Raw genomic sequence first — 23,072 nt, 5'->3', positions numbered from 1 at the left:
TCACGGAGGAAAGCAGAAACAGATTTGTTGACGTGCTTTCTTGCTTTGTCAATCTGCGGACAGAAATGATTGGACCAGTTCCATTTTTGCCTTTGGCATATGTTAGAAAACACAAAGGCAGTTTTAGGGAAAAGTGAAAACAGTTGTGCAAAGGTCTCCTTCATAAGCATTTCCAGACCTACCCCAGTCAAAGTGCCTAGGTCATTGCCACCACAGTGCACTATTATGAGGTCAGGGTGTTGGATGTGCATGAAGGATTTCACCAATGGCATCAATTGGTGCCACTTTAACCCTCTCTGACCAATCCATTTAATGTCTACATTTGGCAAAGCAAGGTCTCTCACCATATCTGTTTTCTCTGCATACTTTTCACTCCAGAAGACATAGCTGTGCCCTACAATCCACACTGTGAACATCTTCAAAGGAGAACTGGATGCACTCAGGAGGTGTCTTTCAGTAGAATGGCAATATGAAAAGAAAGACAGTTTGGAAATGGAGGCATACATATTTTTTTCAAAAAAAAAAGAACTGATTGGCTGTTTCATACCATTCTAGAATAAAAACTAGGCTGTATGTGTAAATTAATAGAAGCATGTTTTGTATTGGTACAGAAAAATGTGTTACCAAAGAACAGTACTATGGATTTGCTGTTAGGTTTGAAAAGTCAAGCACTCTTGCTCTTTGGAATTGAAACATTGTTTGGCGAACTTCTGACCTGACTCCACACAGCAGTGTTCCATGAGCTGTTGCTATGGTAGCAGGCAGAAGTCAAGTTGGGGGAAGGGTACTAGGCAGAAGTCAAGTTGGGGGAAGGGTACTTTTGGAAAAGGGTTGGTTTTCAACCAATAGAAATGTGTGATTACATTTGAAAAAAAGGGGCAAGCACTGAGATTTGAAATTAACATGTATATGTGTGGAAAAAGAGAGGGAAAGTTTGCCATTATCTGGTTCTGCTGAGAGGAGAGAGGTGTAGAGAACAGAGATCCTGGCTCTGATAATCTGCTGTTTGAGTGCCACATTTCTTTCACAACTAACTAATTTTAAAGGTGAGTTTAGAGTCTGAGAGGGGATGTATATGGTAAATTAAGAAATGAATAATAGAAATGCAATTCTTTTTGTTGAAGTTGTGTTTATTATTTTCTGTTTTGGGAGAAATTTAAATGTGAGGAACATGTAAAATAATATGGACTATGTTTTCACAATAAATTAAGGTGTACTGGTATAATAAAAGAATAGTTTAAGGGTTTGAGGTTGGACTCAGTAATGCAAATACATTCAGCATCACTAAGGCTGGTTGCCCTTGCTGGAGTGTAGGCAGACACCCAGGTTACAAATGATGCTGGTCTGAAAAAGCAGTTTGGACATGTGCTTTGTAAAAAATCTGAAAAGTGGATTCATAATGTGTCTGTCTGTAAAAGTGTTTATCACTTGCCAAAAAAAAGAGCAGTAAGTGTGCTTTCAAATTGGCAAAGAAATTTCGTTTTGTGACTAATGTGAAAACATGACTCTGTGTGCAAATAGGAATTACAGGCAGAGATTTATTGCGTATTGCTCTGGTGATTTCACAGTTGCATTAGATGGAAAGGGGGAGACATTTTTTGGTGCAGAAGCAGACTCTTAGCACACAGGTAGCTGCTTACTATGTGGAATCATGCACAGTATTCACAAGCGAGTGGGGTTTGAGGTTTCAGTCAGTAATGCAAATACATTCAGCATCACTAAGGCTGGTTGCCCTTGCTGGAGTGTAGGCAGACACCCAGGTTACAAATGATGCTGGTCTGAAAAAGCAGTTTGGACATGTGCTTTGTAAAAAATCTGAAAAGTGGATTCATAATGTGTCAGTCTGTAAAAGTGTTTATCACTTGCCAAAAAAAAGAGCAGTAAGTGTGCTTTCAAATTGGCAAAGAAATTTTGTTTTGTGACTAATGTGAAAACATGACTCTGTGTGCAAATAGGAATTACAGGCAGAGATTTATTGCGTATTTCTCTGGTGATTTCACAGTTGCATTAGATGGAAAGGGGGGAGACATTTTTTGGTGCAGAAGCAGACTCTTAGCACACAGGTAGCTGCTTACCATGTGGAATCATGCACAGTATTCACAAGCGAGTGGGGTTTGAGGTTTCAGTCAGTAATGCAAATACATTCAGCATCACTAAGGCTGGTTGCCCTTGCTGGAGTGTAGGCAGACACCCAGGTTACAAATGATGCTGGTCTGAAAAAGCAGTTTGGACATGTGCTTTGTAAAAAATCTGAAAAGTGGATTCATAATGTGTCAGTCTGTAAAAGTGTTTATCACTTGCCAAAAAAAAGAGCAGTAAGTGTGCTTTCAAATTGGCAAAGAAATTTCGTTTTGTGACTAATGTGAAAACAAATGTAGTAATATATTTAAATAAAATAAAGGAATTTTTTTTTAGTTTTTTTCAGGTATTGCTGAAGAGCAGTGAACAAAATTTAAGATGCCTACAAAATCCAGAGTAAAAAAAGAGCAGAAAAAAAACCTATATTTGAAGACAACTGGAGGACCTAAGTTAGTTGAAGATGCTCATGTTGGGAAGAAGAAAAAATCTTCTGGTAAGCAAAAAAAAGATTTTCTAAGGAACATATTCAAAAAAAGGAAAAATGTACAAAATGTCTGTACTGGAAAGAATGATTTGAATCGAAAAGGACAGGAAAAAATTGAGAATTTAGTTAATGCAAATATACCTTCTGCAACTAAAAAGATAAACTTAAACAGAAAAACTGCGTTTAAAGAGATACGTAGAAAAATGTTTCAGAGGAGAGTTATGTCCAATTTGATAAAGGATGTGAAGAAATATAAGCAAAAGGCAAAGTTTTTTAAGAGAAAAAAAGAAATTGAAGCCATTGCAGCTAAGGCATTAGAATTAAAAAGGAAACTATTCATTTTAATTTTGAATAGGATGCGTACATTAGACAAAATGGTTAATGTACTGAAATCACATAGCAAAAGGAAAAGAGTAGTGAACAGAACAAACTTTTGTAAAGTGTTTTTAGGAAAATGGATGCATAGTTCAAGTAGTGAACCTTTTTTTAATGAAGAGAGTTATTTTCAAAGTAATAGTTTGCTGCATGCAGTTGACACCAGAGGTCGTGCTTATGAAGTGAAAAATGGTTGCATAATGGAGAAGGAGATAATGGTTCCAAGAGATGAGGTACAAGTGATGGCGGATGAGGCTATGGGGAGACGTCCTAAAGCCCCAGTATACACTTGGAATTGTAGTAGTATTTGCACTGTGCGTCAGGAATCTATTGATAAATTTCGTGAGTTTCTAAGAGAATATAGCAAAAAAAGTGTGAAACAGAAGATTAAGGTGCTTCAAAGTCTAGATCCATGCAGAGTGAGAGAGAATACTGGTTTGCAGGGTCATTCTCTGGCTTGTCTATCTAGAAAAGTGTGTAATAGTGTTTTCCATCATTTTAGGATGCTGGCTGTTCATCATACTGAAATGAGAAAGTTTGTGAGACGGTTGTATTTTGCTAAAAGTCCAGCAATAAAGTTAGATGAATTGAATAGGGCTCTGTTCCGTGGAACGGTATCAGATGTAGAGAAGGTTGTTGATGAAATTCAGTTTTGTTACTTTGGTCCTGAACAAAACAGTGCAGAGAAGGACACAGTAAATGAGGAAGAAGTGGAAGAAAATGTAGAACCCTCTGTAAGTAAGACATTTAATGATCACATAACAAAATTTGCAATAATCTCTAATGAAAGACCAAATATAACTTGTATTTGTTGCCGCAGAACTCATTATAGAAAACAAACCAGGTATGTTGATCTCTACAGAAAGAGTGAAAATGAAGATAATTATAAGTGGAAGGATTTTGCCACCTATATATTTCTTGAAAATTGTTTTGAATTGGGTGAAGTTCAGCGTATTTGTAAATACTGTTACAACAAGTTAGAGGAAAATAGAATGCCGACCAGAGCTATACATAATAATTTAGAATTGGATGCTATTCCTGCTGAACTTTCTGAATTAAATACATATGAGTCTATACTCATTCAATGTGTTCATCCGTTCCAGACCATAGTACGTATGGAGCCCAAAACTGGTAAATTACCTCCTTCAGATTTACTGAGAGGTTTAAAAGGTAGAGTGGTGTATTTGCCCTAGGATTTGAAAAAAAATATGGAAACTATTGATGCGGATACTTTGGAAACTGAACCATTAATTATTCTGGTTAATGGTGTACCTACAAAGAATAAGAAGATTTGGCAGGAGCTGGTAGATGTACGGAAAGTACAAATTTGTATTTGAAAAGGAATAACAAATGGTATGAATCAATTTATATAGAAGAAGAAGAAGAAGAAGATTTACAAGAAGACACAGAAACACCAACTGGACAAATTGAAAAAGTGGACAAGTCAAAGGAAGAAGAAATTTATGAACATTTTAGCATACATCCTCTTCATTCAAAAGAAGTTATGGGAGACAATATTGATCTATTTCAGATGAAGAAAGCAAAAGGAACTCCCGTGAGTGTATGGGAGGAGAGCTTGGAAGCTCGATGTTTTCCCCAGCTGTTTCCTAAAGGAAAAGGAGGACGATACGATGAACGTCCGGAACAGAGTCCAGCTTCTGAGTATCGGACTACAAGACTATATGCTGAAGATCCCAGATTTCGACAAAGTATTCCTTATTTGTTCCATCTTTTATTTGAAAGCGACTTGTCTGCACTGTCTTATGCAGTAAATCACATTTTAAAAAGTGGAGTACATTTACAAAATGTGTCTGCTAAGGATTTTATGGAGAAAGTGCAGCACCGAGATGATCATTTGGAAACACAACTGATCAATCTGATGGCTTGTCAGCGTGGGACAAATGAATATTGGTACCGACGCCATGGAGAATTAAAATGCATGTTACGGAATTTAGGAACACCAACATGGTTCCTTACCCTAAGCTGTGCTGAGTACGCTTGGGATGATTTACTGGATTTTCTACGAGAGGCAAATTCAAACATTAAAAACATCGAATACAAGACAGCAGGAGAACTGTGCTCATTGGATCCGGTTAATGTTTGCAGATATTTCAATCATAGATTTGAGGCTATGATGTCCTTCATCTGCAATAAAAAAAATCCACCTCTAGGAGAAGTAGTGGATTTCTTTTGGAGAAAAGAGTACCAGGCAAGAGGTGCTCCTCATATTCATATGCTGTTGTGGATCAAGGATGCCCCAAAGTTTGGAACAGATACTGATGAAGCAGTGTTATCTTACATTGAAGAATATGCAACATGTGCTATACCAAAAAGCACAGAAGAGAAAAAGTTAAAGGAGCAAGTTTTACGTTTCCAAAGTCATCGGTGTGGAAAATACTGTCGACGGAAATACAAGAGCAAAGATAAATACTACACTAAATGTCGATTTGGATTTCCTAGACCTGTTCTTTCAAAAGGAAGAGTTAACAGTTTTATGTCAGCTGTGAGACATACTATCACAAGAAAATCACCTAAGAATACCTACAACCTTAAAAGAAAAGAAGAATCAAAAAATATAAATGACTACAACCCAGTGATTTTATCCATGTGGAACGCTAACATGGATATACAGTATGTAGCTGACAATTCCATTGCTGTTGCTCGATATGTAACGTCTTACATTACGAAATCAGAAAAAACAGAATTGAAGGAAATGTGGGAAGAGATTTCTCACGAGAAAACTGTCAGTAAGAAGCTGTACAGTTTCAGTTTGAAGATGTTATCGCATCGAGAAATTGGATCCTACGAATGTTCAGATAGGTTATCTTCTGCAAGTCTCTACTCGAAATCAAGAAGAATAATTTGGGCAAGTTTAGGCCTTGCAGCAATGAGAAATCGGGTACTGAAATCTGTTGGAGAAATTGAATATTTGGCCGAGAATGACCCAGAAAGTACAGATATTTTGAAATCAAACATGTTGGATACATATTACCCAAAGAGAAGTCATCATCTGGAGAACATGTGTCTCTATGAAGTGCTGCAGAACTACATTTATTCACGGAAAGCCGCAGAAGACATCAACAATGGAAAATATAAAGTTATTGGTGAGGAAGGATGTTTGGTGAAGCAAACAAAAGGAAGTTTGATAAATCACCGGAAGCTGAGTTGCGACACTACTGACAAAAAGGAATTTTACTACTTGGCTCTTTTACAGCTGTTTAAACCATGGCGTACAGAGGATGAACTACAGGGAGAATTTCAAAGCTATGAAGATTCATTTAATGCTTGCAAAGACAGCATACAATGCAGAACATTCACAACTTATCTGCAAATGTTAAATGAAGAAATTGAACAGGAAACTACAATTGCAGCAGAAATAGCTAGAGACAGTTCTCAGGACAGCCAAAGTTCAGGAACACTCAGTCAAGATCCCCTAGGACAACCAATCGTTGAAAATGAAGCATCAATAGCCATGAATGAAGTGGAAACAGCTATGAATCAAGCTCAAGAAGAATTTATAGACTTACAACATTTGGAAAGACAACTGAATCAAGAGCAGCAACAAATTTATGAAGAGATCAGAAACAAAATTGATCACGGATTTCTACATGAAAAAAAAGAGTGCTCATGCACATCATTTCATCCAATCAGGATGTATGTAAGCGGACAAGCTGGAACTGGAAAAAGTTTCCTTATAAAAGTCATCAGAAGCTACCTACAGCAAAAAACGGATTCTACTTTGTCTTGTGTGGTTACTGCTCCAACTGGGTTAGCAGCATATAACATAAAAGGAATCACTTTACATCGTTTGCTAATGTTACCAGTGGAGCATGAGAACAAAATACAATACAACAAGCTAACTGGAGAAGCATGCTTGGAAGTTTCAAGAGTATTGAAGAAGATGCAAGTTCTCATTATTGATGAGGTGAGCATGGTATCGAACTTAATGCTTGCCTTTGTGCATTTAAGAATGCAGCAAATTCTGAAGTCAGACTATGACGTGTTATTTGGAGGAAAACACGTCATAGTTTTTGGAGATCTTTTGCAACTTACTCCAGTTAAAGGACAACCAGTGTTTAATACTGTGACACATGAAGACACGAAGAAGTCATTGGGAAGCATCGGTAATGCAAATATTTGGTCCTTCTTTGAGTACAAGGAACTTACAACTAATATGAGGCAAGCAAACGATGAAGAATATGGAAGTATTCTGAAAGATATCCGGATTGGACTACTCACAGAAGCTGGCAAAAAAGCATTACAGACTCGGCTGCTACATAATTTATTTCCAAAGGAAGAAATAGTTGCAGAGAAGATATACAAGAACATTGCAGAAAACAAAAGTGTCATCTACTTAATGCCAACTCTACGTGAATGCTCAATATTCAATGAGGAGCTTTTGAAATTGGAAAAGGAAGATATAAGGAAATTGGAAGCAGGGGACAAAATTGAGGATGGAAGAATTACTGTCACATTAACAGGCACACTGAAAAATAAATTGGATTCACTAGAGAAGAAGATTTCCAAAACAGCTGGATTAGAAAAAAATCTATATGTTTGCATGAACTGTAGAGTATTTTTAAGGAGAAATTTGGATGTTGAAAAAGGTTTAGTTAATGGAGCTATGGGAAGAGTTGTGGGTTTTATTAATTATCAGAAAAAAGATGGAATTGAATGTTTAAAAATAAAATTTGATCAGATAGAAGAAGTTAAAGATATTTGTCGTTGTACAGTTCGTTTCATGCTTGTGAAAGACTTATATGTACGTAGGAAGCAGTTTCCGTTTTCTCTAGCATATGCTGTAACTATTCACAAGTCTCAAGGATTGACTGTAGATTGTGCATTTGTGAACATTAGTTCAACTGTGTTCAAAGAAGGTATGGCATATGTTGCTTTGTCACGAGTGAAAACATTATCAGGTTTATTCATGATAGACTTTGATGATTCAAAAGTTAGTGCTGATACAAACTGTGTAAAGGAGTATAATAGATTAAGAAGAAGCTATGCTCCTCATTTAGGTCAGTATCCTGTGTTGGAGAAACGTGTAGTTTCTCGTAAAAGGAGAAATGAGAATATCTGTAATGAAGATGTAGAGAGGAGGAAAAAAAAGAGGAGTGATGTAATTGCAAGCAAAAAGAATAAGGAAAATGAAGAACAGGTTGTAGGATGTTATTTTGAAAATAGCTCTGGTGTCAACTGCTACGCTAATGTAGTGCTGAATGTTGCATTTTATCTGGAAAGTTTGCAAGAGCAGATAATAGTAAATCAGGGAAAAAGATTCTGTACTGTGCTGAGTCTCCTTTTTGAAAAGCTGAGTAATGATAAAACTCAAATAGAAAGTGCTACTGAAATTAGAAAAGTTTTAGATGTATGTTCAGGACGAACACAGTTTTCTCAAAATGTACAGCAAGATGCACAGGAATTCTTGATGTATTTTCTTCAGGTACTGGAAGAGGAAGGGGTACAAATACAAAATATGTTTGGTCTCTCTTATAAATGGGAACATAGTTGTGAAAACTGTTATAATATATGTGGCTCTAATGTTGATTCTGAAAGGTTTATTTATTTAACATTGCCAGAGAGTAAAACAGTCACTTTTGCTAAATTAGTTAAAGATGCTAATCATAGCATGCAATGCAGTGAGTGTAAATCTGACATGTTTTCAACATTAATTTTAAAGGAATACAGACAGTATGTAATTTTAATGATGCAACGATTTAGAGCTGATGGTTCAAAATTGGATACTTTAATCAAGAAGTTTACAGGACAGCAATTATCAATTTCAGGAAAAACTTTTGTAACAGTTGCAATAATTTTCCATGATGGACCTACTGTAACTTCTGGTCATTACACAGTTTATCTTAAATGTGAAAAAGGCTGGACACTGTGTAATGATTCCCAATTGATTTTTAAGCAACGTTTGCCTTTTGATTTAGCAAATTCCTATCTAATCTTCCTGAAACCTAAATTTTAGAGAGATTTGACAACATCTGGAGAAAACAATTTTACCATTTTATTGGATTACCATTTGGAATTTACAAATAAAAAGATTTAACAAATTATCATTTGGCCTAATGGAAAGGTAACCAATTGTAATGTGGAATTTTTCCATTTTTTAAGGAAACTTTGGAAAACCAAAAATTTAGAAAAAATCGGTAACATCTGCACAATTTAAATTTTGGAATGTTATTGGATTGCCATTGGAAATTTTTTCAAAAAAGATTTTTTAAATTACTATTTGGCCATGCGGAAAAGTAAACAATTCTATTGTGGACTTATTTAATTATTAATTAATCTTTCGGAAACCAAAATGTTACAGAGAAACGGTGACATCTGTACAATTTAAACTTTTGTTTTTTATTGGATTACCATTGGAAATTAAACAAAAAAAGAATTTTAAAATTACTATTTGGCCTAAAGGAAATGGAACCAGATGTATTGTGGAGTTATTTGACATATATTATTGTGATTATACTTCTGAAACAAAAATATCAGACGGTATTTTAAAGAAATAAGTATAGATATTAGATGATATTTTTTTAGAATATTATGCATTTCTTTAAAGTTATGTTTATGAAAAAAGAGATTCTGGGCTTTTCTAAAAACAATCTTTGAGATTGTTAATTTTTTTTTGCCTGCTGTTAAATGATGAATGCAATTGCTTTCACAATTTATAGTGAAATGCAATATTTTCTGAAAACAGCAAAAAAAAGGCAAAAATATTTTTTGAAAAATATGTAAATATGTGTACTGTATTATTAAATGTTTTATTAAATATTAATACTTTTTTCTTTTTTTTCAGATTGAGACTATAACCATTTAAAAAGCAATTAAAAAAATTAAATGAATAAATCTTTTTTTGAGTGGGTATGGTAAGTCAATAATGTCATGGTCCCTTTTTTCCACTTCTCTACAATCACATTTGCAGTTTTTAATTGTAGTCTCTCAAGGACCTTGTAATGTGATAATTGATTTTTAGTGTTTTTAAAAAAAAAAAAAAAAAAATTACGCGTACCGTACGCGTACGGTAAAAAAAAAAAAAAAAAAGTTTTTTAAAAAATATATAAAAAATAGATGAAAGGTAAGGTTGGCTCTTAAAAGAGCCGTTGTGTTCATGCAGGGACAGAGGAAAGAAAGATTGGGAATATTAGACGGTACGACAAGTGTGCTGATCTATTTTACTGTTCACTAGGGAAACACTGGTCTCCCTATAAGTAATTAGATCGTGACAATGGGCGCACCGTACTTCAACCCTCGCAAACCGAGGGTTAATTTCCAGAGGACCAGAAAAAGGAGATGCTCCCCCCACAGATGAAGGGCTCACCTGACCTGCAGAAGGAGGACTCGGCTCTGCAGATGATGGTCCAGGCTGAGCTGCTGTGGATGTGCTTGGTTGATTTACTGAAGGGTTACCTTCAGTAAGTCGAGCATGTGTCCTTCTGTGTACATCCTTAAGGTGTCTCATCATGGTGTGATTCCCAAAGGAATACTTCCTGTCAGGATTACCTCTTGAAAGTACACGCTTACACAGCTTGCAAGTCACTAAGGGTGCATTTACCTTTTGCTGGCCTTCTGGAAAAGTAAAATAATCCCATACGTAAGAGGTCTTTTGTTTCCTCGCTCTCTGCCTCAAGGTAGTGCTGCTAGCCGCACTCTCAGAAGAGCTCTGCTGTTCTGCCATCGTATCACAAAGACAACCCAGCTTCTTCTCCTAAGGGATCACAAGCAGAAATGAGGGGAATGGGTGTGGTGTAGGAGAGTTCTAGAACTGAAAGTAGTTTCAACCAATCAAAAGTTGTGTTTCATGATCACATGACCTACCGTACGCTTACGGTACGCTTACGGTGCGCTTACGGCAAAAGTACGCATGCGCGTAAAAAAGATACGCGCTTGCGCGCATGCGCTTAACAGTCACTCCCCGACACTTCCGCGTAACGTGCGCGTGTAGCGTACACGCGTACGCATCCCACGCGGAGTACGCGAGGCTACGCAAATTGCGTAATTATACACAAACAGCGTAGATAAATTACGGACGTTGCGTAAACCGTACGCTTACCGTAAGCTTACGGTACGCGTACTAAAAAATAAAAATAAAAAAAAAAGTAAAAAATGTATTGCTAATAAATTTTACATGTTTATTTTATAAAATATATTAAAAAAACATATTATAGAATTTTAAAAATTTAACCATAGTCTTTAAAAAAGGATAGAAAATTAAAATACAAATATGTAAAAAAAAATAGAAGAAAAAAAAAAAAATTAGCATTTAAAAAACCTTGCAAATTGACTGAAAAAACCATGGGTTTCACACACGTTATAGTTAGGAATTAGCATTTAAAAAACCTTTGAAATTCACTGAAAAAACCATGGGTTTCACACACGTTATAGTTAGGAATTAGCATTTAAAAAACCTTAGAAATTTAATGAAAAAACCAAAGGTTTCACACGTTATAGTTAGCTGGACATTTCACTCGTAAAAAACCAATGAAATTCCCCCGTTATAGTTAGTTCAGCTAACTATAACTCGCGCGCCCGCAATGCACTACTGATGACGTCACATATTACATCACTCATGACATGGTCAGTGACATCACTCATGACATCACTGATGACATCTCAAATGACATCACTAATGACATTATCCTTGTGACAGAGTGGTAGACCTCCTCTCACCCTAATATAACCTTTGATACAAACATTCAAAAATAGACACTAAAATTTTCAAAACAATGGACATACCAATAACAGTTACAACAACCTATTCAGTAATTCTAAGATCCACATACACATCCACTCATCCACCAACAATCCTATACAGTCACTCATACATGTACTCACACATCATATGTACTCATACACCTAAACATCCTGTAACACAATCCCACTCATCCATAGAGTTACTCACACACATAGTCACTCATGCTAATAAAGAAACAAACATCCATTTACTTGCATATACAGTTATACACATACCAGCACACTTACTTTAACAGAAACTTACACATACTTAGTCTTTTTAACAATCACTTATATAAACACATACTTATTCATACAGGAACTCTTCCAATCTCTCACTCTCACATATACTCACTTATAAACAACAATAGTCACATATACTAGTTTAAAACATATGTAGTTACTTATGAAGACACTATTGAGACAGTCATTCACTCACTAACACACCCATGCGCACACTCATCCACCCATACAGTCCTGCACACATGCTGTCTTCAACACATACAAACAGTGAGTCACTCATTCATGCACCTATGCACTACGTAATACCCCCCACCGCACCATGAAGACACTCAGACACTCATACTGATACTCAAAAAACCAACTATTAACCTATATAGACACTCATGTAGCTACTCACCAACCCATGCAGCCACTTATATACAAAGTGAGAGACTGATACAGGTATTTACACATTTAAACATTACTCACTAAGCCATGTATTCAAAAAGATACACTTAATCAGTCAGTTATACAATCAATTTTTCAGAAACAAATCATCAATTTAGACACTTATATACTCATTTATTCTTCCATCAACCTTGAGATATACATGTATAAAACATATTTAATTTTCAGAAAAACACACATTCACTGGATGATGTCATCAGTGATGTCATTTGAGATGTCATCAGTGATGTCATGAGTGATGTCACTGACCATGTCATGAGTGATGTAATATGTGACGTCATCAGTAGTGCATTGCGGGCGCGCGAGTTATAGTTAGCTGAACTAACTATAACGGGGGAATTTCATTGGTTTTTTACGAGTGAAATGTCCAGCTAACTATAACATGTGTGAAACCTTTGGTTTTTTCATTAAATTTCTAAGGTTTTTTAAATGCTAATTCCTAACTATAACGTGTGTGAAACCCATGGTTTTTTCAGTGAATATATATATATATGTGTGTCAGTGTCAGTGTCAATCCTCCCATGGGTCAACATCTTGTGGCCTATCCTTATCCCCATCCCCTTCATCCTGTGGGTCAGATGATCGCGGTGAATTAGTGGGTGCTCTTACATTACTTTTCTTCAGGGGCATGTGGTGCTCATCCTGTTGGCCCAGTTTTCTTTTTTCAGGCAGTTTCGCATGAATATGTCCAGTATCTAGGTTAATAACCAGTTCTTTCTATTTCGGATCCAAAGGTGGAACATCGGATCAAGGGTCTTTTGGCTGAGTCTTTTTTATCTTTACTTGTTGTTTTCAGTGTCGAAAGTTTCGGCTCCAAACTCTCCAATACCGAAGATTTAGACTTCGACGAAGATGGAACGTGAACCAAGACATGCCTGGATTTCAGCGCCGAGGATTTCGCTTCAGCACCGGTGTGGGGCCAACTCGGTCCCGAGCCGGAAGGCTTCTCTTTGCGTTTCGGAGCCGGCCCTCAGGCGGGGTGCTCGAAACCTTTTCTCGGTGCCGACCTTGGCCAGCAGGCAGAGGAAGGCCCACAGCCTTTTTTTGTCTTGTGTTGTTGGGGCAAGGGGGTTTCTGTACTCACTGTACGCTGATCCGGTGTAACTTGCGCCTCCTCTTCCATGTCGGAGTCGACTTCAAACACAGAGTTATGTTCTTCTTCCTCGGCTACTTGAGCTTGTTTTCTTCTCGTTCGGAATTTTCGCCTAAGATGTCTGGTACGGAGCCACCTTGGTGTTGCATCACATGACGTTGAGCCCGAAGGTCACAAAGTGTCTTCTTTGATTGAAATGATCGGCACGCGTCGCAGTCTTTTTCGCCGTGTTCCGGGGACAAACAGAGGTTGCACACTTTGGGCAGGTCAGTACGCAGAAACTTAGCGTGACACCCGGGACAGAGCTTGAATGGCGTCTGTTCTGTCGACTTGATTGCGAGCCCGGCGCGTGTAGGCCCAACGGCCCTCCACGGGTTTTCCAATCGAAACGTTACGCGGAGAATGGGAAACGTGATCGAGAGACAATACTGTCAAGGGTAGTGGATTGCGTGTCGAAGGGAACCCGAGATACGGTAATGAACAGGAGCGCAGCAATTAACATCCAAACCCGATGGCGGAAGAAAAACAATCTAACAATGAAGCCGATGCCTATGCGCACTATCACCGAAAGGTGTCACCTACCTCGTGACTGGAAAAGACTTCTTTGAACAAAAACAAAGTGCAAACATCGGGACCCAACACTAGATGGCGAGCTATGCAAAGCATGTGATCTACAGCTCACATACCTCGAACATGATCTTTTAAAAGGAGAAGGCAATAGAAGAAAACTGTGTTAGAGTCACTGTAACTTAGGTTCTGTAACAAAAACAAACCAGCTTGCATCGTCAATTATTAAGTTATGGTGATAACATCAATCCCTGCATTCTATTCAATTAAAACTTGGACAGTGTAGATAATTAAGAATCATCTGACAGGAATACTCACTACTCTCTTGAGGTCAGGGGTTCGTGATTGTATACGTTTAAACTGTTCCACCTTGAGCTCATCCACATCCTCCTTTAGTTCCCAGGTGCTGTCTTCATATGGTAAGGAGCACCATTTCACCAAGTAATAGATTACCGCCTGGAATAACCAACAAGAAACCATGGAAAAAAATAGCAAGGAGCAAGGAACCCATTGAGAGATGGGAAAGGAAAAAGTACATGATAGAAAACATGAGATGAAAGAAAACATCCCCAGCACATTAAACAAGGCACAGCAAAACTCAAAGGGATATGGTATGACCACTGCGGCTTCATTCTATTTAATCCTTCCTGATGCTTTATTAGTGTAAGTGGAGAATTTTCCCTCTTTTGGAACAAGGATTTCCATGTACGCAGGTGAAGTAACCTAAGATCATGTAAGAAAGCAAGGAACAACCCTATACTTTCCAATAGGAGAGGTGGACAGGTCCATGTGAATCTACTACACTCCTTCGTCAAGGAGAGCCTTAGAGGCAAGTAACATTTTCCATTTGCAACATATGTTGTTGTTGACCACATGCTGAGACAGACGGAACACCCCTTAGCCTCTAAAGCTGTGGCTGATGGAAGGTAGTAACTAATATTTCTAATGAAGTCCTTAACTCTGATGGGCCCTCTTGTGATTTCTACCGTCATAAATCCAAACTCAGTAATGAGCATGAGTAACAGAAAACTCGGGAAAGAGAGCAGGTCAAAAGCTAATCTTTGAACAAAGAAGGGGGAGTTGTAAGAAGCTGGATCTGTATATACTGTACCAAAGTAAGGTATAGTCTGCACAGAGTCCAGTGGAACCCCAAAGGTAGGTAGAGGTAAAGTAGATAGCACCTCACTCTCTAGTTGTGGTAACGTGGGCGAGCAGTAAGGCTTTATCAAAGAGTAGTGTTGAGCATTTATTGTACACACTCAGTCAAGAAACGATGTCACACACTCAAAGACTGAACTTAGACCAATTTGTTTGCAAAAAAATATTATTTAGTTGCGATATATTTTTCTAGAACCAAGCCAGGACTGGTACGGCCAAGTATAATAGTACTTTGCAAGAATTAAGCAATGAAAAACAGTTTGAATTAAAGTTACTTTTTATACTCAGTGTGATATGCCTAGGTATCACACTAGGACATTTCCTAGACAAAAGTTAAGTAAATACATTTTTGTACATATGCAGTTTAAGATTTCATACAAGCCAACTCCACGCTAAGAACAATTTTCACAAGAGAGCAGTCAATGCAGTCCTATGGGAGAAAGGAAAATGCTACTTACCAGTATGCATCTGTTCTTGGCATGTAGAGCTGCAGATCGACACACTATGCATAGATCGCCATCTGGTGTTGGGCCCGGATGTTTGCACTTGTTTTTGTCTTGGACAAGTCTTTGGAAGTCACAAGATAGGTGACTCCTCCTTTGGATGATAGTGCGCATGGGCATCGGCTCCATATTCAGATTATTTTTCGCCAGCAGGGAAATGATGGAGCTTTGTGAGAAACAGATAAGATGCCCATGTATGCTGTATCTAAATAAGATAGTACTGGAACAGATAAAGGTAGCCGGGGAGGTGGGTGGGCGTGTGTGGATCTGCAGCTCAACATGCCAAGAACAGATGCATACTGGTAAGTAGCATTTTCCGTTCGAGGCATATGAGCTGCAGATCACACACTATGCATAGATTGTATAGCAGTACCCATCCCTAGCGGCGACCACCAGTATCTGTTGCAGTAGTTTGAAATAATGTTTTGAGTACAGCCTGGCCCACACTAGCTTGCTGTTTAGATTGCACATCTACACAATAGTGCTTTGTGAATGTGTGCGGTGTAGACTATGTAGCTGCTTTGCAGATGTCATCTCGGGGAATGTTCCCTAAAAATGCCATTGTAGCCCCTATTTTTCGTGTAGAGTGGGCTTTAGGAGGAACAGATAATGTACGTTTTGCTTTGTGATAGCAAATTGGGATAGCAAGGTGGATTGTCAAATGCATACAAGACTTTGATATGGGGTTGCCTTTATGTGGTGGTGAGAATGACACGAAAATTTGTTTGGTCTTGCGAAAATGTTTTGTTCTTTCAATATAATAAAACAGTGCTCTTTTAACATCGAGAGTGTGAGGATCTCTTTCTGCGACTGTCTGTGGTTGCGAGAAAAACACTGGCAATTCTACAGACTGGTTGCGATGGAAGGGAGAAATAATTTTAGGAAGGAATTTTGGATCAGTGCTGAGAACCACTTTGTTATGATGTAGTTGTAAAAATGGTTCTTGGATAGTGAGTGCCTGTAGCTCACTGACTCTTCTAAGGGAAGTAATGGCCACTAGGAAAACGACTTTCCATGTTGGAAATTGTAGCTCGCATTTGTGCAGAGGTTCGAATGGAGGGCCATTTAGTCTTGTGAGAACAATGTTCAAATTACACACAGGTGATGGTGGAACCCTGGGAGGAATTATTCTTTTGAGGCCTTCCATAAACGCTTTGATGGCAGGTACTCTGAATAGTGACCGGTGTTGTCTATTTTGTAAATAGGCTGCTATGGCAGCGAGGTGTAATCTAATAGATGTGCATGCTAACTTACACCTGTGGAGATGCAGTAGATAACCTATGATGTGTTGAATAGACACATCTAAAGGATTGATGTTGTTGTGAGAATATATCACAAATCTTTTACACTTGGCTGCATAGCAGGCTCTAGTGGTGGTGCGTCTAGCCTCTCTGATAACATTCATACAGTCAGGGGGAAGGTTAAGGTAACCAAATTCTGGGTCCTCAGGAGCCAGATCGCTAGGTTGAGCTGTGCTGGGTCCGGGTGTCTGATCTATCCACGGTTCTGGGTTAAGATACGTGGGGAAAGGTGTAGTTTTTGGTGCGGGACTACAGATAGTTCCAGTAATGTGGTGTACCACGGTTTTCTGGCCCATGTTGGAGCAACTAGGATTAGAGTCAGTGAATGTTGCTGCAGTTGGCGCACGACCAGCGGAATGAGTGGAAGAGGCGGAAAAGCGTATGCAAATCTGTCTGACCAATTTATCCATATCGCATTGCCTTTGGACAATGGGTGTGGGTATCTGGCGGCGAAGCTTGGGCATTTGGTGTTTGTGTGTGACGAAAAGATCTATCTCTGGTTGCCCCCACATGTGGAAAAACGTTTGAAATACTTGTGGATGAAGTTCCCACTCTTGAATCTGTTGCGTTTGACGGCTTAACAGATCGGCTATATTGTTCTGCACTCCCGGGACATGTTGGGCTAGCAGAAAAATGTCCTGAGGAATAGCCCATCTCCATATGCTTTGCTCTAGGTGCAAAAGCAGTAGGGAGTGTGTCCCGCCTTTCTTTTGTATGTAGTACATGGCTGTCATATTGTCTGTGCGGACTAGGACAGCCTTGCCCGATATGTATTTTTGGAATGACTTTAAGACCAGGAATATGGCTAGTAATTCCAGGTGATTGATGTGGAGTATCTTATGGCAAGGAGTCCACCTGCCCTGCATGGCGTGATGTAATAGATGAGCTTCCCAGCCGGAGAGCGATGCGTCCGCTGTTAGCACAATCTGTGGAACTGGCTCGATGAACGGTCGCCCTTTGGAAAGGTTATTGGTGTTCCACCATTGCAGAGAGCGATGAGTGCGACCGTCCACCAACACCAGATCTGTCAGCTGACCCTGAGCCTGGTTCCACTGACGGGCTAAGCATTCCTGCAAAGGGCGCATCTGGAGTCTTGCGTGAGGTACTATAGTTATGCAAGAGGCCATCATCCCTATGAGTTGCATGAAAACTCGAGCTGGAAGAGAGTGTTGTGGCTGAAATTTGGTTACGAGGGCTTGTGTGCTTGCTATCCTGGCTGGACTGGGATATGCAAGTGCTTTTGAGGTGTCTATTGTGGCTCCTAGGTACTGTTGCATGTGGGACAGTTGTAGGCGAGACTTTGCGTGGTTTACTGTGAACCCCAAGTTGTGGAGTAGCTGGATTGTGGTGCGAGTGTGATGTACACACTGATTGTATGAGTTGGCTTTTATTTGCCAATCGTCCAAGTACAGGAAGACGTGAATGTGTTGTCTTCTTAGATGAGCTGCGACTACTGCCAGACACTTGGTGAATACTCTGGGTGCTGTGGTGACTCCGAAAGGGAGTACCTTGAATTGGTAGTGTTGACCGTCCGCTACAAACCTGAGATATTTCCTGTGAGAGGTGTGAATGGGAATATGAAAGTAGGCGTCCTTGAGATCTAAAGTGGCAAGGAAGTCACCTTGTGAGAGAAGAGGAAGGACCTGTTGAAGTGTGACCATGTGAAAATGGTCTGAGTATGTACAGGTTTAGGGGTCTGAGGTCTAGTATAGGTCTCAGAGAACCGTCCTTCTTTGGAATGAGAAAGTGCAGGCAGTAAACTCCTGTGTTTTGCTGATGCAGGGGAACTGGTTCTATTGCATGTTTTTGTAGGAGGGAGATTACCTCCTGCTTTATCAGCGATAAGTGTTCTAGTGATATTGGGCGCTGTTTGGGTGTCATGTTTGGGGGGGGTAGATGTGAGTTCTAGACAGTAACCTGACTGAACTATGTCTCACCCACCTGTCTGTGGTGATAGACAGGAAGGAACTGTAGCAATCTTCCCCTGACCGGAGTGGAATTGTCCGGGAAAGCGGAGGGAAGTCATTGGGTAGTGGTGGAGGCAGAGCGGGTATTGTTGGTCTTACCTCTGCCCTTGTTATTATTGCCTCTGTAGCCTCCTCTTTGGTAACCTCTGGTGAATGTAGTTTGGGTGGGAGTTTTGTAAGATGTAGATGGGTTGTCTGAGGAGTAGCCTCTGGAGGTGACCCTGTATGAGGAGCGACGAAAGGAACGTCTGGGAGCTTGCGGTTGCAAGGCTCCCATTGATTTAGCCGCGTCAGTGTCTTATTTAATCTTTTCTAGAGATTAATCTACGGTAGGTCCGAACAAGTGTTGCTGGTCAAATGGCTGATTAAGAATGGCAGTCTGGACTTCAGGTTTGAAACCTGAAATGCGTAGCCAAGCATGTCTATGCAGCAGGGCACTTGTGTTGATAGCTCATGAGGCGGTGTCTGCCAAGTCTAGAGCGCAGCGGATGGAGGTGTTGGTAATAAGCTTACCCTCCTGTATTAGGTTGTTAGCCTTAGTTTTATATTTTTCTGGAAGATGCTGTAGTAGGGTCACTAGCTTGTCATAATGAGCCCTATCATACCTCGCTAACAAAGCTTGAGTGTTGGCGATACGCCATATGTTACTTGCTTGTGACGCTGTGCGCTTACCAGAGCAGTCTAAGAATTTAGACTGTCGGGAGGTGGAGCATCTCCTGAGGTTTGAGAATTAGCCCTCTTTCTGGCACTGGATACTACCAAGGAGTCTAACGGTATGTGGCCCTTGATGTATGCTGGGTCTGCTGGGGCAGCTTTACATTTCTTTTCAATCCTGGGATTAATAACTCTAGCCCTAACAGGATCTTTAAATATCTCTGGTGCGTGTTTAATTACCCCTTTCAACATGGGTAAGATGGAGGTGGACTTTTGTGAGATATCAAAAATTATCCATTAAGAAATCTTCCACAGGGTCTGTGTGTAAGACGACCCACTGGTATTGTGCAGCTCTGTGGACTAGCTGGTTGAAACCCATGGTATCCTCTGGAGCGGAAGGTCTAGAGGCATAGATGTCGTCCTGTGGCACGTTAGGGACATCTGGTGTGCTATCATCACAGGGGTCTGGGGTAGGAAGGTGGGCTAGGATCCCCTAGTGGCTCATAGTCTGCATCGTCCCAGTGTGATCAGAGGTATCATCATCGTCCACTGGTGGAGGAGATGGTGTAGGAGAGTGGTGTGGTGGCGGAGGAGAAGGTGGCGGAGGAGAAGGTGGAGAAGGGATCCTGAGAGGAGATGTTGCAATATCTCTTTTTAGATGGTGGAGCCGGTGTAGGCGTGTCTAGTGGTAATTTCTTGGAGCTAAGAATGAGTTGACCAGTTTTTGGATCTCTTAGAAGAGTTTTTTGGGTGGGGTCTGGTTTAAAAAGCTCTTCTGTTGGAGGCTGTTCTTTCGGTGCTGATTTTTTTGGTTCCGAAGACTTGCGCGGCACCAACTCCGAGGCGGGTTTGCACTCTTTAGGCTTGGAACCGTGAGGTTTTAAAGTCTCTGTAGGAGCGTGAATGCCCGGTTGTTTTTCCGGTTCCGGCGGCTTTTTCGGTTCCGAAGGATGAGTGTGTGAACCTTTCGGGGGCGGCTTTTTGCTCGGTTTCGATGTTTCCTTCGGAGTCGAGGGGTTGGTTGTAGTCGATTCCGGTGCAGAGTGCTTGGATGTGAATGCAGTAGTCGGCACCGTGGCGGAGGACGACGGTTTATTTTACGGTGTCGTTTGGGTTTCGGCACCGACGGTAAGCTGTTGGGTTCTTTGCCGGGCCCGAAGGTGGGGTGTGAGAAGCGCTTTCTCGGTGTGCACCTGAGCCCGAAGGTGAAGGTGTGACCGAAGCCTTTTTCGATGGTGGGGGGAGGTAGTCTGGGTCGACGTCTCTACTTATGACCCGCTGCCCAGGAGTGATGTTCTCGATATCGGAGTCATCGGCTTCGGTGGCGCTGACGAGTCCTTCGGCCTGCACTTGCTCTGGAACATCGACACACTCGTGGAAGATGATGTTGTCGGGGATGGATGTCGATGAGCGAGCCATTGTTCGTCGAGCTCGACGATCTCGAATAGTCTTTTTGGAACGGAAAGAGGCACAAGCTGGGCAGTCTCTGGCCTCGTGCTCCGGTGAGAGGCAGAGGTTACACACCTCATGCAGATCTGTGTGGGAGAACTTCGACCCACATTGAGGACACTTCTTGAATGGAGTCCTTTCCATGAGCCAAAAGTCAAGGCCCAGGTAGGCCCGAAGGCCTTCTTCGATGACCGGAATTGAGAATTTCGATGTTGACGAGATACGCGACGACTAGGGATCACGATCGAAAACAATACCGGAGAAGGGTGAAGGATTGCGCGTCGAAAGTAGGATCGGCAACGGTACCAAACTTGAGCGAGAGAAACACATCCAAGCCCGATGGCAGACAAAAAAAATCTGAAGATGGAGCCGATGCCCATTCGCACTATCATCCAAAGGAGGAGTCACCTTTCTAGTGACTTCCAAAGACTTTTCCAAAACAAAAACAAGTGCAAACATCCAGGCCCAACACCAGATGGCGATCTATGCATAGTGTGTGATCTGCAGCTCATGTGACTCGAACACGATGTTATCATAGACTTAACGACATGTACTTAGATTGGGAGTTGGTTTTCTGGGGTTAGAACCAGGGTTCCCCAGGGTCGAGTATGCTCTATCCTAGCACCTTCAGAAGCACTAGGGCAGCCGGGTGTAGAGTGCTGAGGCCCAATGTTATCCAAAGGGGTGTAGGGGACCTCGGTTGGTGGCTGCTCACGAGCTGGCCACAAGGTTGTGGGAACAAAGTTCCTGGACTTCTGCACAGGGCAAAGGGGGATTTCAGTTAGCACACATGGTGCATTGACAGTACCACGGTGGAAGCCGTGTGCAGGGTGCTGTTTTCGTGTAGGGTGTCCTGTGTTCAATAGGGATTGCAGGTTTTGATTCTTAGCTGCAGACTCGGTCCAGGAAGCCGGAGGAGGAACAAACAGCTGGGCAGGGAAGTTGGAAGGCTCGGGATGGAGGTGCACCTCAGGTCCTGGTCTCGAGGGCGCAGGGCGGCTGGATTCAGGGGTGCTGGGGTGACTGAGGTCGGAATTCACCCCACTGGGCCACTCGCGGTTGGGGGGAGGGGGGGCAGAAAGGGGGCTCTTATTGTAGAGGCTGCAGGCAAGGTTGAGGAGCCCTGGAGTGGTCAACCCACGGTAGACTCGGACTTTGGAGCACAGGGGGACCTTGATGGGACTGGTGGGTGTGAGAAAGTGCCATCTTTCTTGCATGGTATGCCCCCACTTTTTGCTGAATTGCTGATGTACTTTGGCAGGAGCCCAGGGCACACTCAGTCAATCAAGTACCCAGGGCCTGTGTTTCTTCCCTAAAAAGTGCATGAAGCCTAAACCCAATTGGCATCTCTGGCCACATGTCACCCCTGGTAAATGGTACCCTAGGTACCCAGGGCGTGGTGACCAGAGAAGGCCCTTAAGGGCTGCAGCACTGACTTGGCCCCAGCCCTACAGGCCTGTCGACCCTCGAACCTGCTCCTGCTAAAACCCAGCGTCTCCAGTGGTCAACAACCTCAAAAACCCCGGAGGACCTGACTGCCTTGTGATTCTGAAAGACTGGGACTCCCAAGAGCAGTGGTTCTGCTCAAAGAAAGTAACAAGCCGCTGGTGCCAACCAGGAACCACGACTCCTGCACACTCTGCACCCGCCAAGCTGGCCTGTGCCGGAGTGGACAAAGACCATGAGGACATCCCCCCCGGCGACTGCGACCCAGAATCCAGCACCCAATGACCCACCTTGGCGCTCCCGACGATGCCTGCAGCTTCAGAACCAGCGACCCCTCCAACCAGGACCAGCGGAGGGTAAGATTTCCCTACGTGAAAAGACTCCCCTGCACCCGGCGCCCTGCGCCCCCGTGCCCAGCTCCTGGGTGCCTACCTAACTTACAGCTTCCCAACTTACCTCTCAAAGTGGTGGTCGCACCTGAAGAATCTTCGTCCCCGAGCTTGCAGCTTTTGTTAATTTTAGAGCTTCTCCATTAAAATCCATTGAGCGCCCGACAGCTCAAAAGCACCC

At 41.3% G+C, this 23,072-nt stretch overlaps 1 protein-coding gene across 3 annotated transcripts in view; it reads right to left on the bottom strand.

Moving 5' to 3' along the window:
* The window catches only part of LOC146871825 (ATP-dependent chromatin remodeler CHD8-like), a 3,469,548-nt gene that overhangs the window by 2,000,410 nt on the left and 1,446,066 nt on the right, over positions 1 to 23,072 (bottom strand). For all 3 annotated transcript variants that reach the window (XM_085651762.1, XM_085651758.1, XM_085651757.1), the window contains one exon: positions 14,343 to 14,480. In XM_085651762.1, the coding sequence (XP_085507888.1) occupies positions 14,343 to 14,480 (138 nt within the window). The remainder of the gene's footprint in view (positions 1 to 14,342; positions 14,481 to 23,072) is intronic.

This window comes from Triturus cristatus, chromosome 1_1 (assembly GCF_964204655.1).
Source record: "Triturus cristatus chromosome 1_1, aTriCri1.1, whole genome shotgun sequence".
Classification (NCBI taxonomy): Eukaryota; Metazoa; Chordata; class Amphibia; order Caudata; family Salamandridae; genus Triturus; species Triturus cristatus.
This window is presented reverse-complemented; position numbering and strand designations above follow the sequence as displayed.